Source organism: Cyanistes caeruleus, chromosome 3 (assembly GCF_971803275.1).
Source record: "Cyanistes caeruleus chromosome 3, bCyaCae1.hap1.1, whole genome shotgun sequence".
NCBI classification, from domain to species: domain Eukaryota; kingdom Metazoa; phylum Chordata; class Aves; order Passeriformes; family Paridae; genus Cyanistes; species Cyanistes caeruleus.
Window position 1 is genome coordinate 73,019,548 of NC_141703.1, and position 18,161 is coordinate 73,037,708.

Genomic DNA, 18,161 nt, shown 5'->3' on the forward strand with positions numbered 1-18,161 from the left:
GCCAGGGTTCATCGGTGGCCCATGTCCCTCCATGCCCACCTGGACCCCCAGGGCCATTCCCTCAGAGCTGCTCCCAGCAGCTGGTCCCAGCCCATCCCAGAAACAGGGATGGCTCCTTGCCAGGAACAGGGCCTAAGAGCACCGTCAGGCCCTGATCCCCCCCACCTCCTCAGGGCTCCCCTTGCTCACCCTGCCCATGGCTCACACCACCATTTCAGCCCAGCCTGAGGCCATCAGTCCCTGGGCATCCCGCCCTGCTGAGTCTGGCCCTTTCTGCAGTCTGACAACCCCAGGACAGGCAGCTATCCCAGAGTGGTGTCTGAGCCCAATTCCCCTCACAGGGACCGATCCTGATCTGCAGATTGATGTCCCTGTCTGACCTCAGCCCTGCCCTGTACCCTGCAATACTACACAAGCTTTCTCTCACTGTTGGGAGTATCACACACGCTATGTCAGTGGAGTTCTGTGGTGATATGAAGTGAGGGAATTGCAGAGACTAAAGACAAAAGCAAGGAGGAAACCAGACTTGATAATTCCCCCTTCAAGGAACCTGTTTTTCATGGTCTGAATACACAGAGACTTGAAGTTCATGTTATTCAAAACCAGGCAGAATTAATTTGTGCTCTCATTGTTTTGCATGTGAAAATCCAGGCTTGCCCAGAAGCTCGATTTAATTCTCCTACAGCCTTGTAAGCCCTCCCATCTACTCATACCTTGAAATACTAGTAGTAGCAAATGGTAAAAATGATAAAACAACTTTAGGAGACAAACCATCAGAGTTTTACCCTCTTTACTTGAAGAGTCCCAACATTTTAAATCCATAAAATTACTTTGTTGTTACATTTTCTAGCGGATAATACTGTGATCCCTTTTCCCCCCCTCACCAAGCATCGCAGCACTGATGAGTGCCACCAGCAGCATCTCACCCACAGACCTCAGGAGCACCATAAATGCATCTGAGCCTCCTCTCCGGGACAGGGAACCCTGCATCAGTGTGTCCTAACAGGGTCCCTGCTCTGTCCTTCGCTAGTACAATTGCTATGGGAAATCCCAAAAATCAGTGAGGAATTTTAAATTATGTCAGGTGCTTGGGCCTTTTTACAGCAATCTCTGTACATAAGCTGACACAAGGCCGTACCAATAAGCTATAGATGATATTTTCCTCTTCAAATTCCAGGCCAGCTGTTCAGCTGCCTGGAATTTCATCCCAAACCACAGGTAACGTGTTATTGGGGGGTGGGGGGCACCCCCGATCATCCGCTCATCAGCGCGTCCCGCAAAGCGCCCACAGGCAGGGGAGATAAACCTCTCGGCACCGCCAGACCAGCGGGTCCGAGCCGCTCCCCGCTCCCACCGCGGCTGTGGGGAAGCGCCCGGCCCCGGACCCGCTGCTGTGCCAGGGCACGGTCCGGCGCACACGGGCTGGGCTGGGGCAGCCTCTCACCCCCGACCTCCCTGCGGACATCGCGGGACGGCCCGGAGGAGGAGAACGAGGAAAGGCGGCGCCGGATTCAGCCGCCCGGGGACAGCCCGGCCCTGCCCTCGCCTCCCTCCGGCTCTACCCGGCCCCGTCGGGCCGCCCCGCGGGGCGGGGAGCGGGCGGGGGCCGCGCAGGGCCGGAGGAGGCCCCGGACCCCGCTCCGAGAGGGTGAGGTGGGGGCCTGCGGGGCGATGTGGGGCCGCGGGCTGCTGCCGCTGCTGCTGCTGGGCGCTGCGGGGCCGCTGCTGCGGCCGGCGGGGTCGGCGGAGCCGGCGGATCCCGTCAGCGCCGAGCGGAGCCTGGCCTGGGGCCCCGGGCTGGACGCGGGGCTCACCGTGCCCGTGAGGCACTTCTACATCCAGGCGGTCAGCGAGGCCGGACGCAACTTCTCCCGCTCGCCGCCAGGTACCGTTCATGTGCTCCGGGACGGGCAGGGGCGCGGAATGCAGACCTGCCCCGGGCTGCGGTTTCGCCACAGAACCTGGCTGGAGGTGCCCACCCCTTCCCCTCTTCCCTCCTCCTTGCTTCCTTCCTTCCTTTCCCCGTTCCGTGCGGTGGCTGTGCCATCGCCGCTGCCGCGCCCGGGACACGCAGGACAAGCAAAGCACATGGTCCGACCCGCCTTCCTTCTGGTGCTGCCCAGTGCCTCCCCTGCTCCCACCAGTAGTCACTCCAAACAGTAGGGAATTTACAGCAAAGAAACAGTAAGCTCAGAAAGAACCAGTGCTCCTGGAGCTAGTGGATGTAAAATCCCAGTACACAGCTGGGAAGTGGTAACGTAATTAGTTTTAATGCCGCACACACACCAGTTGCTTAAAATTTCTGTCTCTGTCAGCAGAGCCCTCTGGGCTCTGTTATCCTACTGCTGCTCCGTTAAGGAGTAATTTTCATTTGTTGTTTACTCAGCACAAGGACAAACCATCCCATGACATTTCTCCTGAGGGTGGGAATTGTTCTTACAGACCGGTGGTATGATGCCAGTCAACTGTTTGCTGCTGCAAATTAACTCCTCACACTCTATTTGTAGTTTAAATATGGAATAAAAATTACTTTTATATCACAGATTCCATAATGAAGATAACCCTGGGATGGCCCCAGAGGAAATCTTGTGTTGCTAACTTTCATAGGGTAGAGGCTACTTAATTTGTTCACAGAGATGGTACTGAGAAGGCAACTACCACGTATGCACGGCCTCTTCGTGTGGTGTTAGTTAGAAAGCTGCTGCTTGCAGAATTAAAGAGTAGACATACATTGTGCCAAGGTTTTGGGTTTGATCCCATCCCTGTATGGGCCATTCACTTAAGAGCTGGACTCGATGATCCTTGTGGATCCCTTCTGACTTGGAATATTCGGTGAATCCGTGAATTATACAGGCTGTGTCTTCAGTCCAACAGAAGCATGGATACTTCAGATATTTCAGGTCTGGACTTTCCCCATCTGCTGTTGCACCTTGGTGCTGGATGTCAGTGCAGTTTTGTATTTGCAGTCCAGAATGCGACTGCACGCTCCCTGCCAGTGCAGTGGAGGTTGATGGCAGCTACACAGGAGAGCCTTGGGTTCAAACAACAGGTTGCTAAAGGTGGAAAGGTGTGAAGTTCAGGTGGGTTCTCATGCTAGTGCTAGTCCTCCAAAATAAACTTGTAGGACATGGGTACTGAGAACCTAGTTTTGATCACACTGTGTTTGTGTGTGTTCATATTTATGTTAATAAATTCAGTGTCCCAGGAAAGCTTCCAAGTCCCAGTGCCATCTGGCATGGAGTGATCTTCATTCATCCCATGACCTGCTGTGGCCTCCAGTCAAAGACAGAGCATGCGTGCTGCTGGCAGGGAAGAACTGTTGCCTCGGCATGTGCTAACTGCTGTCCCGTGCCAAGAATTGTTTAGGAGGGTGCCAAGGATTCTTAAAAAAATTAGTGGTAGAGTTGGTCATATTCTAGTGCATGAGCACTGTTTAAAGTATTCATAGAGACCCTGGCTATGAGCTTCTGTTCTTGAATGGTTTAAAATGTTCAAACCTGTAAAATGTCATTAAGAATTAAAATGGACAATATTTATTCAGGTACCACTCTCCAATATAACTTAAATACATCTCAAAATATATCTGTTGAGATAGCAAAAAATCCGAATTATCACCTACACTGCAAAACAGAAACACTGTGATCAGACCAGCAGAGCTATGGTTAAGGCATCACATTTGTGAAATTTGTCGAAATCTATTAAATTGGTTTTTATGTGCATTAGAATTTCAGTCAAGTGGTTCAGGGCTTACTGGGCTCCATTATAAAATTTGTATAGCATCATTAGTAGATTTTAAATCCAGATTTGTTTTCTGAATGTCAAGTCTGTTCACTAGAATTGATATATGCACCATTGCACATTGCACTGGAATTTCAACCAGAAGGTTGTAACTGACCTTTCTTTGTAGGAGTATGTCAAATGATGCAGAATTCATTCTTTCCCTAGAAAAATTATTTCAAAGATAAGAAAATCCCAGCTGAAAGAAACGAAGCTTTCTTTTGGTGTAAACAGCATAGATTTTTTCTTACTTCAGATACTTGGATACACCTTCCCCTTCTTTTCTGCTAGGTTTCAACAACTCCCAACCATGTCTTTATATGCTATTGACCATGATAAAATCAGCTGTTAACTGTTGTTCAGATGATCTACATACTCTGCTAACAAATATTTTTCAAGGCCTCCCAGGTATTCTTGCAGGTTTCACCAAATGCTTTCAAAGAGCAGGGCATGCTTCTTCCAGCTTTCGTTCCACTGCTGCCAAACAGAGTTGTGCATCTCAGATCACTCACCTCCATACCTGGGCACTGCAGGACCTCCCTTTGGGTCTTTGGTTAACCATGATCCCTGGGCTTTTGTGATGGTCACACACAAGACCTGTATTTATTTGTTACTGATATATGCTCTTGCAGCCAACTCTCTGAAAGCATAGGCTTATAATTCGTGTGTCTCTTTAGTGACTTCATCAGTTTTGTGTTTTCAATAAATTTCAGTAAAACAGTTGAATCAAAAAAATCTTCAGATCTTTTCATTTCTCTTCAGCATACATGTCAGAAATAGGGTGACTAGGTTTTTTATGTTCTTCTTTAGCAATTTGCCTATATAAGTATCTTGTTACCTTTTTCCTCTTTCCCTCCATTTCATCACTTGTTCCTCCATGCATGGTGTATCTCTTTTGCAAGCTGCACAGAAGAAAAAAATATGTAAAGCAGGTGTCATTATCCTGATTTCTTAATGCATCCCATTTTGACTGTGTCTATATTTTAGTCTCTCTTCATTACTGGGAAATTATTTTGTACTTAAAGTGCTGTCCCAAACATGTTTTCAGGGTAACAGAGAACTGCTAGCAGTGCTGATTCAACAAGGACACATTTTTCTTTTACAATTCCTTTGGATTGAGTGAAACAAAAAAACCACAAGTGAAAGTACCATGGTAACTTCTTCCAAATAAAAAATAAAAATCAGCAAGAAGTTGTTATGATTAAGTATGCATTAGAGGCCTTGGCCCCATTACACAATGAACGTTGCAAATTACAAACAAAAAGTCTGTTGCCTCCAATGAATTATTTGTATGCACATGAAATACTCAATCTTGGGTTTTTTCCCCTTCACTGTCAATGGAGTTAGCTTTTTCCCAGAGAGCTTTGTTATCAGTCACTTCCCTTATCAAATTATTCCTGTGTCTAAAGTGCCACCAACTAAAACTAACAGATCCTTTGGGTGGATCAAGGGCTTCTCATGTCTTGAGCAGGATGTACATAACAAGCAGGGAACAAGACCCACATAGTAATATCCTGTAGGTGAGGACAAGGATATGAAATTGAGTAATATTTGACTTGTGATTTCATTTTTATGACAACTGAAAACTTGCTTTTCTTCAGTTGGAAATCACGATACCCAGTAAAAATGAACTTTTCTTTGTGAACCTCATGACGCATTCTGGATTTGAATACTTCTTCATCCAAATAATACTGGGTGATAACCATAGGGAGAGGCTAGTTGGTTAAAGTCAACTGCTTTGAAGCAAGTTAAAAATGGTTGTTGTGATTTGCAGTGACCTTTGAGGCAGAGATGTTCATTTCTTTGGGAGTCATTTAACCTGAATATTCTTGCACGGTATTTGACTTGAATCCAATTTCAAGATCCAGTGATTTAAGAAAGACATGACTGATCATTAAAAGACTGGTGCTTATCACATCAGTGCATTTATCTGTGGATGCAGAGTATAGAGTTAGTTGTGACATCTCATGTTGGGACATATTCAGATTTTAGTAACATCTTGATTATTTCTGGATTTTTTTCAGTTTCATTTATTTCGTATACTACTTGTTGGTAGCATTCATTGTATTTGTTTGGTTCACAATGCTTAGACTGTCACACTTCATGAATAATTTGTCCCCCTCTTTTTTTTATTGATAAAGTTGACAAATGACCACTTGTGATAGAATTAAAGAATGTAACAGATTCATGTTTATACATACTCATATTTTCCATAAATTATACCATATCTTAGTGCATTAATGATGAAATGCTCGTGATCTTTAAGCACAGGTCAGACAGATGTCCAGGGAACATCTCTACTATCATTCTCTTATCCCTGCTTTTCAGTAGCTGGGACTTTAAATGTGCAAGACAGTCAGCAGCAGCCCAAAGCTGAAAAATTTGTATGTGACTCCTGCATGCTGCAACTGCCTTTCCACAAGCTGGCAAGTATTCTTTTCTCCTGTTACTTTAACTTGGTTTCCTGTCTTTCTTACTCTAGAGGAAATTAATTGTTCCTCAGAGCACTAATTTGAAAACTTAGAATAAAACCTAATCTTAGCTTCAAAATACTGTTAGTCTTCTTTCTTGTGATCAAATATTTAACTTTTTATCTACATCTGCAGGTTTTCCATTAGAGGTGTGCAATGACTAAGAATATTTGGTAGGATGATATTTCTTCACTGGAAACTAGTTTTACCAACTTGGTATAATTAAAAAATTTTAGTGAAAAATAAATTAAATTCCATGGTCTTAATTCAGTGGAGTTTGCTCCTTATTTTTATTTACTAGATGTGATTCCAATAGCTTAAAGTGATTTTGTCTGGTTTTATTTTCCTCTTGCCAGGGAAAACACAATTTAAAGTGGTAATTAAAGCACTTTCTCCAAAAGAAGTCACCAGAGTTTACACCCCTCGGCCTCTGGATAGAAATGATGGTACATTCCTTATGCGGTATCGGATGTATGGAAGTGTCACAAAAGGCTTAAAAATTGAGATACTTTATGGTGATCAGCATGTGGCTCAATCACCTTACATTTTGAAAGGTAAGGGTATTTTTTGATGTAATGTATCAAAGTTTGAATTAGGATGTATTTGAAACTGCAACACCTGGGCTGTGGTAGCTGTGGACAGCTCAGACAGTTCTGAGTCCCCCATGGGCTTGGCAGGTTCACAGAAATGCAGCTTCATTCAGCAGAATAATTTCACCCTCAGAAGTGAAACACAAGTCTTTTATTTCTGAAAAGAGAAGAATGTTGCTGTTTTCTCAGTTACACTTCAAAATTCCAGAAATTATAGGGAGGATGGTTTCCCAGGAAAACTGTAGAAAACATGGTATTTAAAAATGCAATTATGTGTGCTGTAGAATCACCAACTCTGGGTGCTTTGTTTTCCACAGGACCAGTTTATCATGAATACTGTGACTGTCCTGAAGAAGACGCTGAGGTCTGGCAGGACACGATGTCCTGTCCATCCCAAGAACCTCAGATTACCAAAGACTTCATTTCGTTTCCCACCATTGACCTGCAGCGAATGCTTAAGGAAATCCCAGCCAAGTTCAGCCAAACGAGAGGTGCTATTGTTCATTACACTATTCTGGATAATCACATCTACCGGCGCTCCTTAGGGAAGTACACAGACTTCAAAATGTTCTCCGATGAAATGCTCCTGTCACTGGCCAGGAAGGTATCGGTTTGGTTCATGTCAGACTACTTAGGCAATATCACAGAATCACGGATTGGTTGGGGTGGGAAGGGACCTCTGGAGAACATCTAGTCCAACTCCCCTGCCAAAGCAGGTTCACCCAGAACTGGTTGCACAGGATCACCTCTGGGGTGGGTTTTGAATATCCACAGCCTGTCTGGGCAGTCTGTTCATGGCTCTGTCACCCTCACAGCAAGGAAGTTTTCCCTCATATTCAGATGGCACTTCCTGTGTTTAAGTATGTGCCTGTTTCCCCTTGTTCTGTTGCTGAGCGCCATTAAAAAGAGTCTGGCCCCATCCTCTTGACACCTGCCCTTAAGATATTTGTAAGCATGGATAAGATCCTCTCTCAGTCGTCTCTTGTCCAGGTTAAACATATTTAAATATGGTAGTACAGCAATTGTTGCATCTTCAGATGTGTAACTGCTGAAGTAAGATTTGACATTTGTTTTTCCATCAAGGCAACACTGTGTGGGGGCTGGCCCTGCCAGTAATGAAAACATTTGGAAAGCTCCAAGGGCTAAGGCCCAACTGTGAGCTGTTTTGTGGCCTCTGGGTGTTCCTTTCATACTCATTTGCAGGGCAGAAGCTTGGAATTCATACATTAAGCACAGCTAAATCTATGAGCTATCTGGTAGGTGAACTGAGGAATAGATGTATGAGTGACAAACAGCTTCTCTGTGTTATTATCCTCTCTTGGGCACACGGTTAGGTTCGTCTTCCTGATGTGGAGTTTTATCTCAACGTTGGAGACTGGCCAGTTGAGCATCGGAAAGCTAATGATACACCTGGTCCTGTACCTGTCATCTCCTGGTGTGGCTCTGTGGATTCCAGAGATATCATCCTGCCAACGTATGATGTAACCCACTCAACTCTGGAAACCCTACGTGGAGTCACCAATGATCTCCTTTCCATTCAAGGAAATACAGGTGAATTAGAGACTGTGGATTTAAAAAGAATTGGTGATTTCCATCAAAGATGCAAGTTGCATTCAAATAATATGTTAAAGTCTTCAGTGCCCTAGGACATGTCTGAATACAAGCAGATTAGTTTTTACAGATTGCAAACACTTTTCAACGCTGCCACTAAGCAGGTGTGTCACTTAGAACCAAAATTTAAGAACTCCAGTTTGCAATAGACAATTTGAATTTGACACTAAAGGTATCCTGAAGATACCTATTGTGACCTGGCAAAGGAAACTAAATGTAACTAAAAAGCCCTTCTCCTCAGTAAAGGACTCAAATACATTTCTTCTAATCAAATAACAACCCTTTTCCTGACTATGTTACGGCCCACTATTCTGTTTACAAAAAATTAATTTCCATCCTGAAAGAAGTAAGCTTGATACTATGGTGCAGCCTTTTTCAAATGAGAAAACATTGTCTATATGAAAAAATACCTCAGAGTGAGATCTCCTGAATTTCTTTTCTGGCTTTGAAAGAAGAGTCAGCTTTACTGACAGGTGTCTTCCTCCCCCTCAGGAAATTAAAGAATACTTAGGAATCAAATAAATGGCATAGCAATATCTAAGAAGTAAAATGAGTGGAAAGTTACTTCTTTTTATTTAATTAGCTCTCAGTTCCTCATTTCTTTATTAGTTTTCAAATTAAATATTTCAATTAAATGATCAGTTGGAAGCATTGTGTGTTTAACTCATTTAGTAAAATTGCTTTTCCAATTAGGAGACAGTAAGAGACTACTCCATTTAATAGGTCCTTTAGGGAAATTTTCAGCAGAAAGGTGAGGAAGGGCACAGTTAATGTTTTTAAAAGCTGGCAATAAGCAGAGATGAAGTCTTTCAGACTCTAGCTAAGTGTTTAGAGGACACAACATAGCCATTTATTTTCTTTTTTAAGACATCATTAAGTGGTTCTTCAAGGACCTAACTAAATTGCTGGGTAACAGAAGTGGATTTTACTAAAGAAATTTGGTTAATGTGGCAGGCTTTATGGATGGAAAATTGCTTTAATTCTTAGTATTTTCCTTACATATTTTATTATAATCCCTTATGTAGCTTTCAAGATAGTTGAAGTTATTGAAATACACAATTGTTGAGTGGAAAAGCAATTCTCTAATTCTCCTTTTATGAGTTTCTCATCACAAAATTCAAGCCAGAATTGGGAATTTAACCCTGTGATTAATAAATGGTTATGGGAAACCGTGCCAGTCCTACCATGTGTCCAAGTGCAATGCCACTGTCAAACCAAGTTCTTATTTGCATTGAACAGATCCTGAGCCTGTCACTGCTGTTTGCTTTTGCCTTATCACTCACTGCTCATAGGCCCCTTCTGGGAAAACAAAACTGAGAGGGCTTTATTCAGAGGTCGAGACAGCCGAGAAGAACGTCTCCATCTTGTCAAATTATCCAAGGAAAATCCAGAGCTACTAGATGCTGGAATAACTGGATATTTCTTCTTCAGAGAAAAAGAAAAAGAGCTGGGAAAGGCTCAGCTGATGGGCTTCTTTGACTTCTTTAAGGTAGCAATCAAATTACAGTTTTGGATTAGTTTTATGTCAAGTTCTTACCAACTGAAAAGACAAGGCTTACTTTTGTTAATTCTTTTCAGTAAACAAAAAATTACATTGCTGTGGGAGCACGGGTCCATGCAGGGTAGATAAACCACCTGTAATCAATGTCCTAATGTGACACACTTGTAAAGAAAGGCCTTTAGAGAGACATTTTGGCTTATTTTTATTTTTTAAAAGTCTGAGAAATTTGATTTATCACCATCAGGGTTTCTTTTATTTGGGGTAAATATGAAAACAATGGACACAACTTATATCCATTGCAAGTACACTGTGGATGTCAGAATGAGTCTTTGTAGTAACAAATTAGAAAAATAGATAAGTGGTTTTGCTGTACTTTAACATACAAATTCTACTTCAAGAAAGATATAAAAAAAAAAGGGACAGAGTCCTGTATAAAGCCATTATAATATACAGCAATTGAAATTCTGTTCTGAAGATCGATATTTCAGAAATACTGTTAACAGCCAAGAACATCTGCCAAAGCAGTGCATGCATGGTTTTAGTATAATGTTTCATCTTATTTTATGTTTCAGATTATTCTACATAATAAGGTTAAGTCAGAATAAATTTATTTTGAATTGAAGTATAGATTAGTTTTAGTTCCTTCCCTGATGTAGCCTTTGCTCTATCACAGGACACTTCAATATGATACTCATCAGGGAGTTCATATGACACAAAGGTCATATGGACTGTCAGCCTCATGTTGAAAACAAATCCTTCTTCCATTATGTTATCCAGAAGACCATGAAACTATACATGCTTAATGCTAAAATGAGTTTGAAGATGAAAATTAATAAACATGGCTACTTCTTGCCTGTTAAAATAATACTTTATACAGTCAGTGTTCCCATTCCCATACAAAACATTTCACCTTTTTTTCCCCTCTTCACGCTGTAGTACAAATACCAAGTGAATGTAGATGGCACCGTAGCAGCTTACAGGTTTCCATACCTCTTGCTGGGTGACAGCCTGGTATTGAAGCAAGATTCCCAGTACTATGAACACTTCTATATTGGATTAAAACCTTGGAAACACTATGTTCCAGTTAAGAGAAACTTAGAGGACTTGCTAGAGAAAATAAAATGGGCTAAGGTAAGTTCCATTATTGATTCAAGTTCAAAGTGATAAACAAACATGTAAACAATTTCTCTTAATAGTCTCTTCATACATATTTTGCATGAGCTCTGTTGAGATCCTGGAATAAAGGAAGTACATTTTGTTGTTAGTATAAAATGGGAAGGCCTTATTTGAAGTAACCATCTCTATTTAGGGGAGTACTTAAGTGTTCATTTTAGGTATGGGCAGAAGAGTTCTTGAGTCAGAGCCTTGGTATACTGACTAAGGTAATTGTGAAAGAAACAACCAGATTCCTAGATATGACTTAATTAATGCTATAGCTTTTTTAGGCCCTGACTAGGGCAGAAGTTACTGCATGTTTTGTTTGAATGTACAAAAAATTGCTGCTCTCTGTAACATGCTCAGAGTGAGAGGCTGGGATCCTGTAATCAAACAGATACGATTGTGTGGTTGAAAACACCATTTGTGCTTTAAGTCAAAGTGCTGTTAAGGTTAAAAAAACACAGGAGAAGTTTCTCTTCTGAGAGTACTGTAGGTCTGCCTAAGGAATCAGAGGAGAATAGTAAAAACTTTGAAACATAGACCTAAAAAGTTTGAGAATAAGTCAATGAATTCATGCAGTTATTTTTAAAAAGAAGGTGTTGAATTCCATTGCACTGGACAGGACAACCGCTGTGGTTTTGTCCTCTGTAAAACTAAGTAGGTCTGAGAGATATCAGAACTGATTTTGAAAAGGCTTGAGGCTTGGACAAAACAGTAGAGCAGTAATCAACTGAATATTCAAAATTGTACAGTTAGTCATGAAAGTTGTTATTGATAGCCCTAAGGTAGCAGTAGCAACAATAAAACCAGTCCAGTATTTTTAAGCAAATCTGCAATTTTAATCATGCCTTTGCAATCTATCAGTAATTGCAGTTGAATTTGCAGATTTGAATAGCCCATTTAATAAAACTTCTAACGCTAGTCAGGCTTTGAGTAACTTACTGATTGCTCCATTATTCATTTATTTCTTCTGAATTTCCCAGGAAAATGATGAGGAAGCAAGAAAAATTGCTAAAGAAGGTCAACTAATGGCAAGAGAATTACTTCAGCCTCACAAGTTTTACTGCTACTATTATAAGGTGCTGCAGGTAAGTACAATAAATCACTTTATTACTCTTCCCACAGCTGCTACTGCTAGCAATGTTACAAATTTCATATTCAGTCCTTACTTAAATCAATAGCAGCCGTGGTACATATTATTCATAGGAGATGAGTGTGAAGAGCTTTGCTAAACCCTGCTTTGTCATTAAAAAAAGCTACCTGACATAATAGTTTTTTCACAGACTCAGGAATTTTTTCTTTGCCCCCATCCCAAATCAGCCCTGTTTCATTGTCACTTGGTATTTGATTTCCAATAGATCTCTGTAGGAGATAATCTGTATATCCAGTTTTCTTTCTTTTTACCTTCATACTTCTCACACATCATGAGCTACCCTACTACAAAGCAATGAATATATGGAAAAGAAGTTGACTAGTATAGTGTAGGGGGTGAAGCAGGCCTGGTAGTCATTTCTTCCTTTGAAAATGCAACTCTCTAGTGAGAGAAGTTCTCCTCTCTGAAAGTATGGATTTCTTTTTCCTTTACTGCTCTGCAGTTAGATGTCAGCTTCACCAGCCACAGGTCAACACAGAGTTTGGAAGTGTTCATTGTACAAAATTGACATTCAATTCATTGACATTTTTATGCATTATCTGCATAAAGGGTTAGGCACAAATGATGACAATATTCAAGTTTCCATAATAATAGGCAGAAACATGAAAGGAGGTTTTCAGAGGCAATGTAGCCTATTAGTAGGTGTGTTACAAAGACACCTATGCAGAGATTGTAAACAATGACATAAGGAGCCTGGATAAAGGTAGGCTTCTGAGTGGAAGGGAGGAGGAAAATTCTGCTTCATGAATTATATGTTGGTGCTTATAGCATTCTTAAGTGTTGTTTACATATTTCAGAAATATGCCGAACGCCAAGCCAGCAAACCTGAAATACGGGATGGAATGGAACTTGTACCTCAGCCTGATGACAGGGATTCAGTGTGCAGTTGCCACAGGAAAAAGCCTTTAAGGGAAGATCTATAACTGTACTGGATGGAGAAAATGACCCACTTAAAATGCGAGAATAGGAATTAAGCTGTGAAATCCAAGACTCTTATGCAGTAGCAGACGTTCTTAGTTGTGTATTATTCTTGTATTTTCATACCCTTTTTCACGCTCGTTCTGATCTACAATGTTGGTTCTCACAATTTTGGCTCCATGACCACCACCAGACAGACACTGAGCCTGCATTGGGGAATGTCTGGGGGATTTGTTTGGTGCACTGCACCAGCAGGAAGAAGACCACAGAGCTGCTCATGTTCCAGATGGGACCTATTTACCCAAGTTTTATGAGGAACTAGTCGTCACAAAAGATCTTGCCATGAGTCAGTGCAAGTTATTCTAAAGGAGCTTTTGTGATACATTGAAACAGTGTTATGAATTCCTCATAAAGTTTACCTCAATGTTAGATTGTTTCTTGTATGCAAAACAATTTTCAAAGTAGACAAAAATGAATATTTGAGATTTACAGATATCAGATCTCGTTATGCTTTCACAATATTTTGTGGTGTATGACAGGTAACAGACAACTTGATGTAACACTCATCAATTTTAGAGGAAAATGGAGAGGAAGGGGAGAGATTAGAAAAATATGTTTGCAAGCATCATGGCTGTGAACCACCAGAATTAAATGCTGCTTTAAAACAGACCCTGTAGCTACCACAATCACAGTGGTTTGGGTGCCAGGTCACCACCCTGAAGATCTCTTCCCTGCCAGTGACTGTAAATGTAGGCACAGATCCACAAAAGGCTTGGGAATTTCAGGCCATGGGAAACACTGGTGTCTTAGTTCAACACCACCATCTACAGTATTCTAGACTACGTGAAATCTGAAATTTGTTAGCAGAGTTTTAGACCACCTAAGTTTAACTTTTATGTAATAATCTAGGGGTTAGAGTCCATGTAAAGCAGTTGGGAAGCTGGTTGTCCTCCTTGATTTAATCAAAGCCATTTTTTCCAGAGGGTGCCTTAGCTCCAAAGTGGACAAGAGGTTTTCGCATCTTCTACTGAAGTTTCTGTGTATCCATGAATCTGGCAGTGTGAAATTCACTGGGGCAGAAAGATCTGATCATGTCTTTTTGATAAAGTCTGCCTTTGGATGGGGAAGAAGAAGAATCCTAGTCCTGCATGCAGCTCCAAATACCTCTGTTGGTTTTTGCCCAAGTTTGTCTACTTTAAAATGCATAAATAGTTCTGGAAGGAGACACCAAGACCAGTGCCCACAAGCACCCATTTCTGTGTTTTCATCTTGGCTAATGCAGCTTGCCTGAGCAGCTCCTCAGTCACTACAGTCAGATGAAAGCTTTCATGGATACCAAATTCTCCCTACACTAAAAATAATGGAGATGTCTTCAGACAGTGGACTTGTCTGATTGATTTGATTCGATGCACAAAATTTAGTGCTCTGCATGTCATGCAGGCTTTGCTCTTGGTTCTGTGCTGCAAGTTACATAAAATTTTTGCATTAGAAAGGCAGTATGCTAAATAAGGAAAGAAATTTGTCTTTCTAAAGAGGTCAGTGCAACTGTCCATCCGTCATTTATTACATTTTGCCAGTTCAGAAAAAGACCTGTATCGTGTTGCTCTACCCATCATCCTCTTTGTTCTGGTTCTAACACTCATATTTATAGGAGTTGTATTTTTATTTAGCATGAAAATCAGTCCTAGAACTTCAGGCTATAAATATATGTTCAACTCATCTAACATAAATTTTTCTACATCAAAGTTCAGGAACGGGGTTTCATTGCTGAAGCTGACTGAAGACTGAGTATGCGCTCCCCTTTTGTTCTATGTGTACAATCATTTTTATGATCTTATTTTGGGGGAATTACCCATTATGACATGTGCTTTTTATATTCACCAGTGTTTACAGAGGTGGTGTGCTCAGCAAAGGCAAGTAAGCATAAAAGTTGGGTGAACAACAAAGTTTTCCACATATTTCAAATCAAGAGTCCAAAAGGGATTAATTTGTATTTTTTTAAATGGGAGAGAATAAGGGGTGTCATGGTTATTTGGAAATGTATGGACCTATGTAGGAAAACTTGCCTAGCTTGAAACAGAAGTCTTTCAAACTGAAAGAAGAATCAGATAAATTTTAAATTATGAATATAATGTGAATGCTTTATCCCTCCTTTCTTCCCTCATAAAAAGGGAAAGAAACTATTCTTAATTCTTCTCTGCCAAAAAAAGTCCTTGCTTTTGTAATAAACATCTCTCCAAAGCAAAGACTAGTTTGTCAACAGGGTGCCTTACAGCTGCTTTTATAGCTTACAGGCAAGAAATATCCTGAAAAATGACTGCATTCATCTTCTTGCTGTAATGAAAAAAATAGTGGAGAAATAGTGGAACTTATACTACAAGTCTATAGTAATTTGAGAAAATCTGTTTCAGTTTACAACCAGAGCTCTTCCAAAGGAGAAAGAAGGCAAAGTCTCTCTTCTTTCCATTGGTGCTACCATATGCAATTTAAATTGTAATGAAGAGTGATCATAGCAATTGTCCCACCAGGCCAGGAAAGGTGTCAGATCTATTTGAGTTTGATGAGAGGATGATACCCATTGGCCTGGTGTGTTACAGGAAATGCTAAATAGTGAGTAAAACCTGGTTTTGCAAGTAAAGTGTAATACTTTAAATAGAATTTTTTAAGTGGCATACATAGACTGGACTTTGTATTATTCTGTGGTAGTTCTTGAACAATGACTGTTCAAAGGTTTAAAAATCTCTTGGTGGTGATCATTTTGGAAAACTGTTACCATACCACAGTATTTTGCTATAGTAATTTCAGTTTTTAAATATAGAGTAAAACCTGTCCTGTTTCCATCAGGGATTTACCAGTGATGACAGAGGCAGATTTATCTGTTTGAAATAGTATGTCCTAAAGTCCAGGGCCAGTGTTCTCAAACACAGGAATCTGCAGAGAAGGGGTTTGACTTCCATAAATGTTGGGAAGGCAGTTCTTTGTTTTCAGATTTCTTCAACCTTAACAGTGGCTTCACATAAGCAGTGAACACTACTTTGGTGTTATGTGATATGTATGTCCTAATATGTTTAGGCACTCACGTTTGGAAATACCCAATCTCAATTTCATCTTGAAATGAGAACTAATAAATCCTGATCTGTTGAACATAAAAGAGATACAGTTTCATATATATTTTAGACTGTTGTTTGGTTTTTTTTTTTACATTTACTTCAACATCACCAATATATTTGTTTTGTGACAGAATTGTGCCAGGCCCACCTTGCAGATTCATAATTTTAAAAACCCTATTATCAAAGCTTGTCTGATGGAATGTTAGATTCAAGCATCCATGCCGGGGAGCATACGCCCGACATTTATTACATTACAAAGTAAATTATTTAGTTAGGGAGGAGAGCTGACAAGCAAAACATACATCACCTGTTGGAGCACGTCTGAGAAGCTTGCAAAGAAACTATAATAAGGAAAAGAAGCATTATATAAACCTACGATATTATCAGCTCCTTTAGCACTGCAGTTTTGCAAAAATTTTGTCTGTAAGGGCGGTGATGAAGTGCAAGCTGTTATATAAATATATTATTGTTTAAGTTCACAGGATTTAACAGCTAGAGTCTTCTTGTCTGTGAGAAGTTTTATAGCATTTTAATGAGGCTATATGAGTACAATGCTTCTGTGTTGAGTTGTTAATAGGAAAATCTACACTGCAGACAGTTATGGCACTAATTTTGGATTTTGCTGTGAGAATAAGGGAAAAGCTATTATTTGCATGTTTGTTTGAAACCATTTCAAACATCTGTAATACATTCCTTAACTGAGTCCTGTCAGGTGAGCAGTGATAAGCAGGAGTGTGGCCAGCAGGCCGAGGCAGGTGTTTCTTCCCACCTGCTTGGCAATGTGAGACTGCAGCTGGAGTCCCATATTCAACTTTGGACTCCCCTGTGCGAGAAGTACGTCAACACCCAACAGGGTGATAAAGGCAATGGGGCACAGGGTGCATGAGGACAAGCTGAGTGAGCAGGGCTAGGTCAGCCTTTGAGAGAGAAGGCTTCACAGAGGGACACAGCAGAAATCCTGACAGCAGACACAAGCTGAATCATGGGAAATTCCAATTAGATAAGGGAAAAAGAATCCTAAACTGCTATCCCCAGGGAGATGAAGCTTGTTCTGTGTAACCTCCAGATGTTCATTTTCTATGAACTACAGTCACACAGCAAGCATTTATCGAGTCCCATAGCAGAGGGATGAACCCAGCTCCTGAGTGTCTCCAAGAGGCAGCGTAGCCTTTCTGTGCTGACACTTTTGACACTATTCATGGTTATGTCTCCCTTGATAATACTGACAAAGTTTTGCACGTATTTTTGTGTTGGTTTGTAAGGCTATAAAGTTATATATCAATTATACTTCTATTTTATAATATTTATATGTATAATATAATGATTTACCTTACTAATGTATATTATCACAATATCTCCTAGTCATGCAGTACACAGACAATTTGACAGAAGTGAGATACATTGACTTGGTATTACAGGCCTGGACTGAAAGTGCAAGACCTGCTCTTTCAAGGAGCCGAATACATACTTTACAGGTATGAGACAATTGTAAAATATTGTGAATACAGTTATGAACCATCAAAGTAATTGCTCTTAAGCAGTCAGTGAGAATATTAATATATTTATAAGTTATGGCTTAAATGCCAGCGTACTCTGTAGGCCACTGGTGAATGAACATGACATATCTCCCTCTCACTCCCAGCACTAAAACAATCAGTCAGGATCCATCTGTACCACAGGTTTGCAATATGGTGTGCAGAGACTCAAGACAGCTCAGCAGTGTGCCAGAAGGGCCTACCCATCCCACAGGGCATGTGAAACATGATAACCTTCCTGCTGAAAGCCCACAAAGTGCATTGGCCTGGATGGAACCTGTCTGAGAGATGATCAGTCTAAGTTGTGCTTGTCAGACCTTAACTTCCCCTGTAGTTT

The 18,161-nt window shown here is 40.9% G+C and overlaps 1 protein-coding gene across 3 annotated transcripts; it reads left to right on the forward strand.

Moving 5' to 3' along the window:
- Positions 1–1,552: 1,552 nt before the first annotated feature.
- On the forward strand, positions 1,553–16,330 carry POGLUT3 (protein O-glucosyltransferase 3). Of its 3 annotated transcripts, none has more exons than XM_086881937.1 (9): positions 1,602–1,885; positions 6,106–6,203; positions 6,605–6,802; positions 7,156–7,442; positions 8,173–8,389; positions 9,742–9,938; positions 10,887–11,081; positions 12,092–12,196; positions 13,059–16,330. In XM_086881937.1, exons 3-9 carry the CDS (start codon positions 6,706–6,708, stop codon positions 13,182–13,184), a joined length of 1,224 nt encoding a protein of 407 aa, XP_086738063.1. In that variant the 5' UTR covers positions 1,602–1,885; positions 6,106–6,203; positions 6,605–6,705; the 3' UTR covers positions 13,185–16,330. The 3 variants fall into 3 exon arrangements, with proteins under 3 accessions (XP_023774728.2, XP_086738063.1, XP_086738064.1); XM_086881938.1 differs by having other exon boundaries at positions 1,631–1,885; positions 6,109–6,203; XM_023918960.2 differs by lacking the exon at positions 6,106–6,203 and having other exon boundaries at positions 1,553–1,885.
- The last annotated feature ends 1,831 nt before the right edge of the window (positions 16,331–18,161 follow it).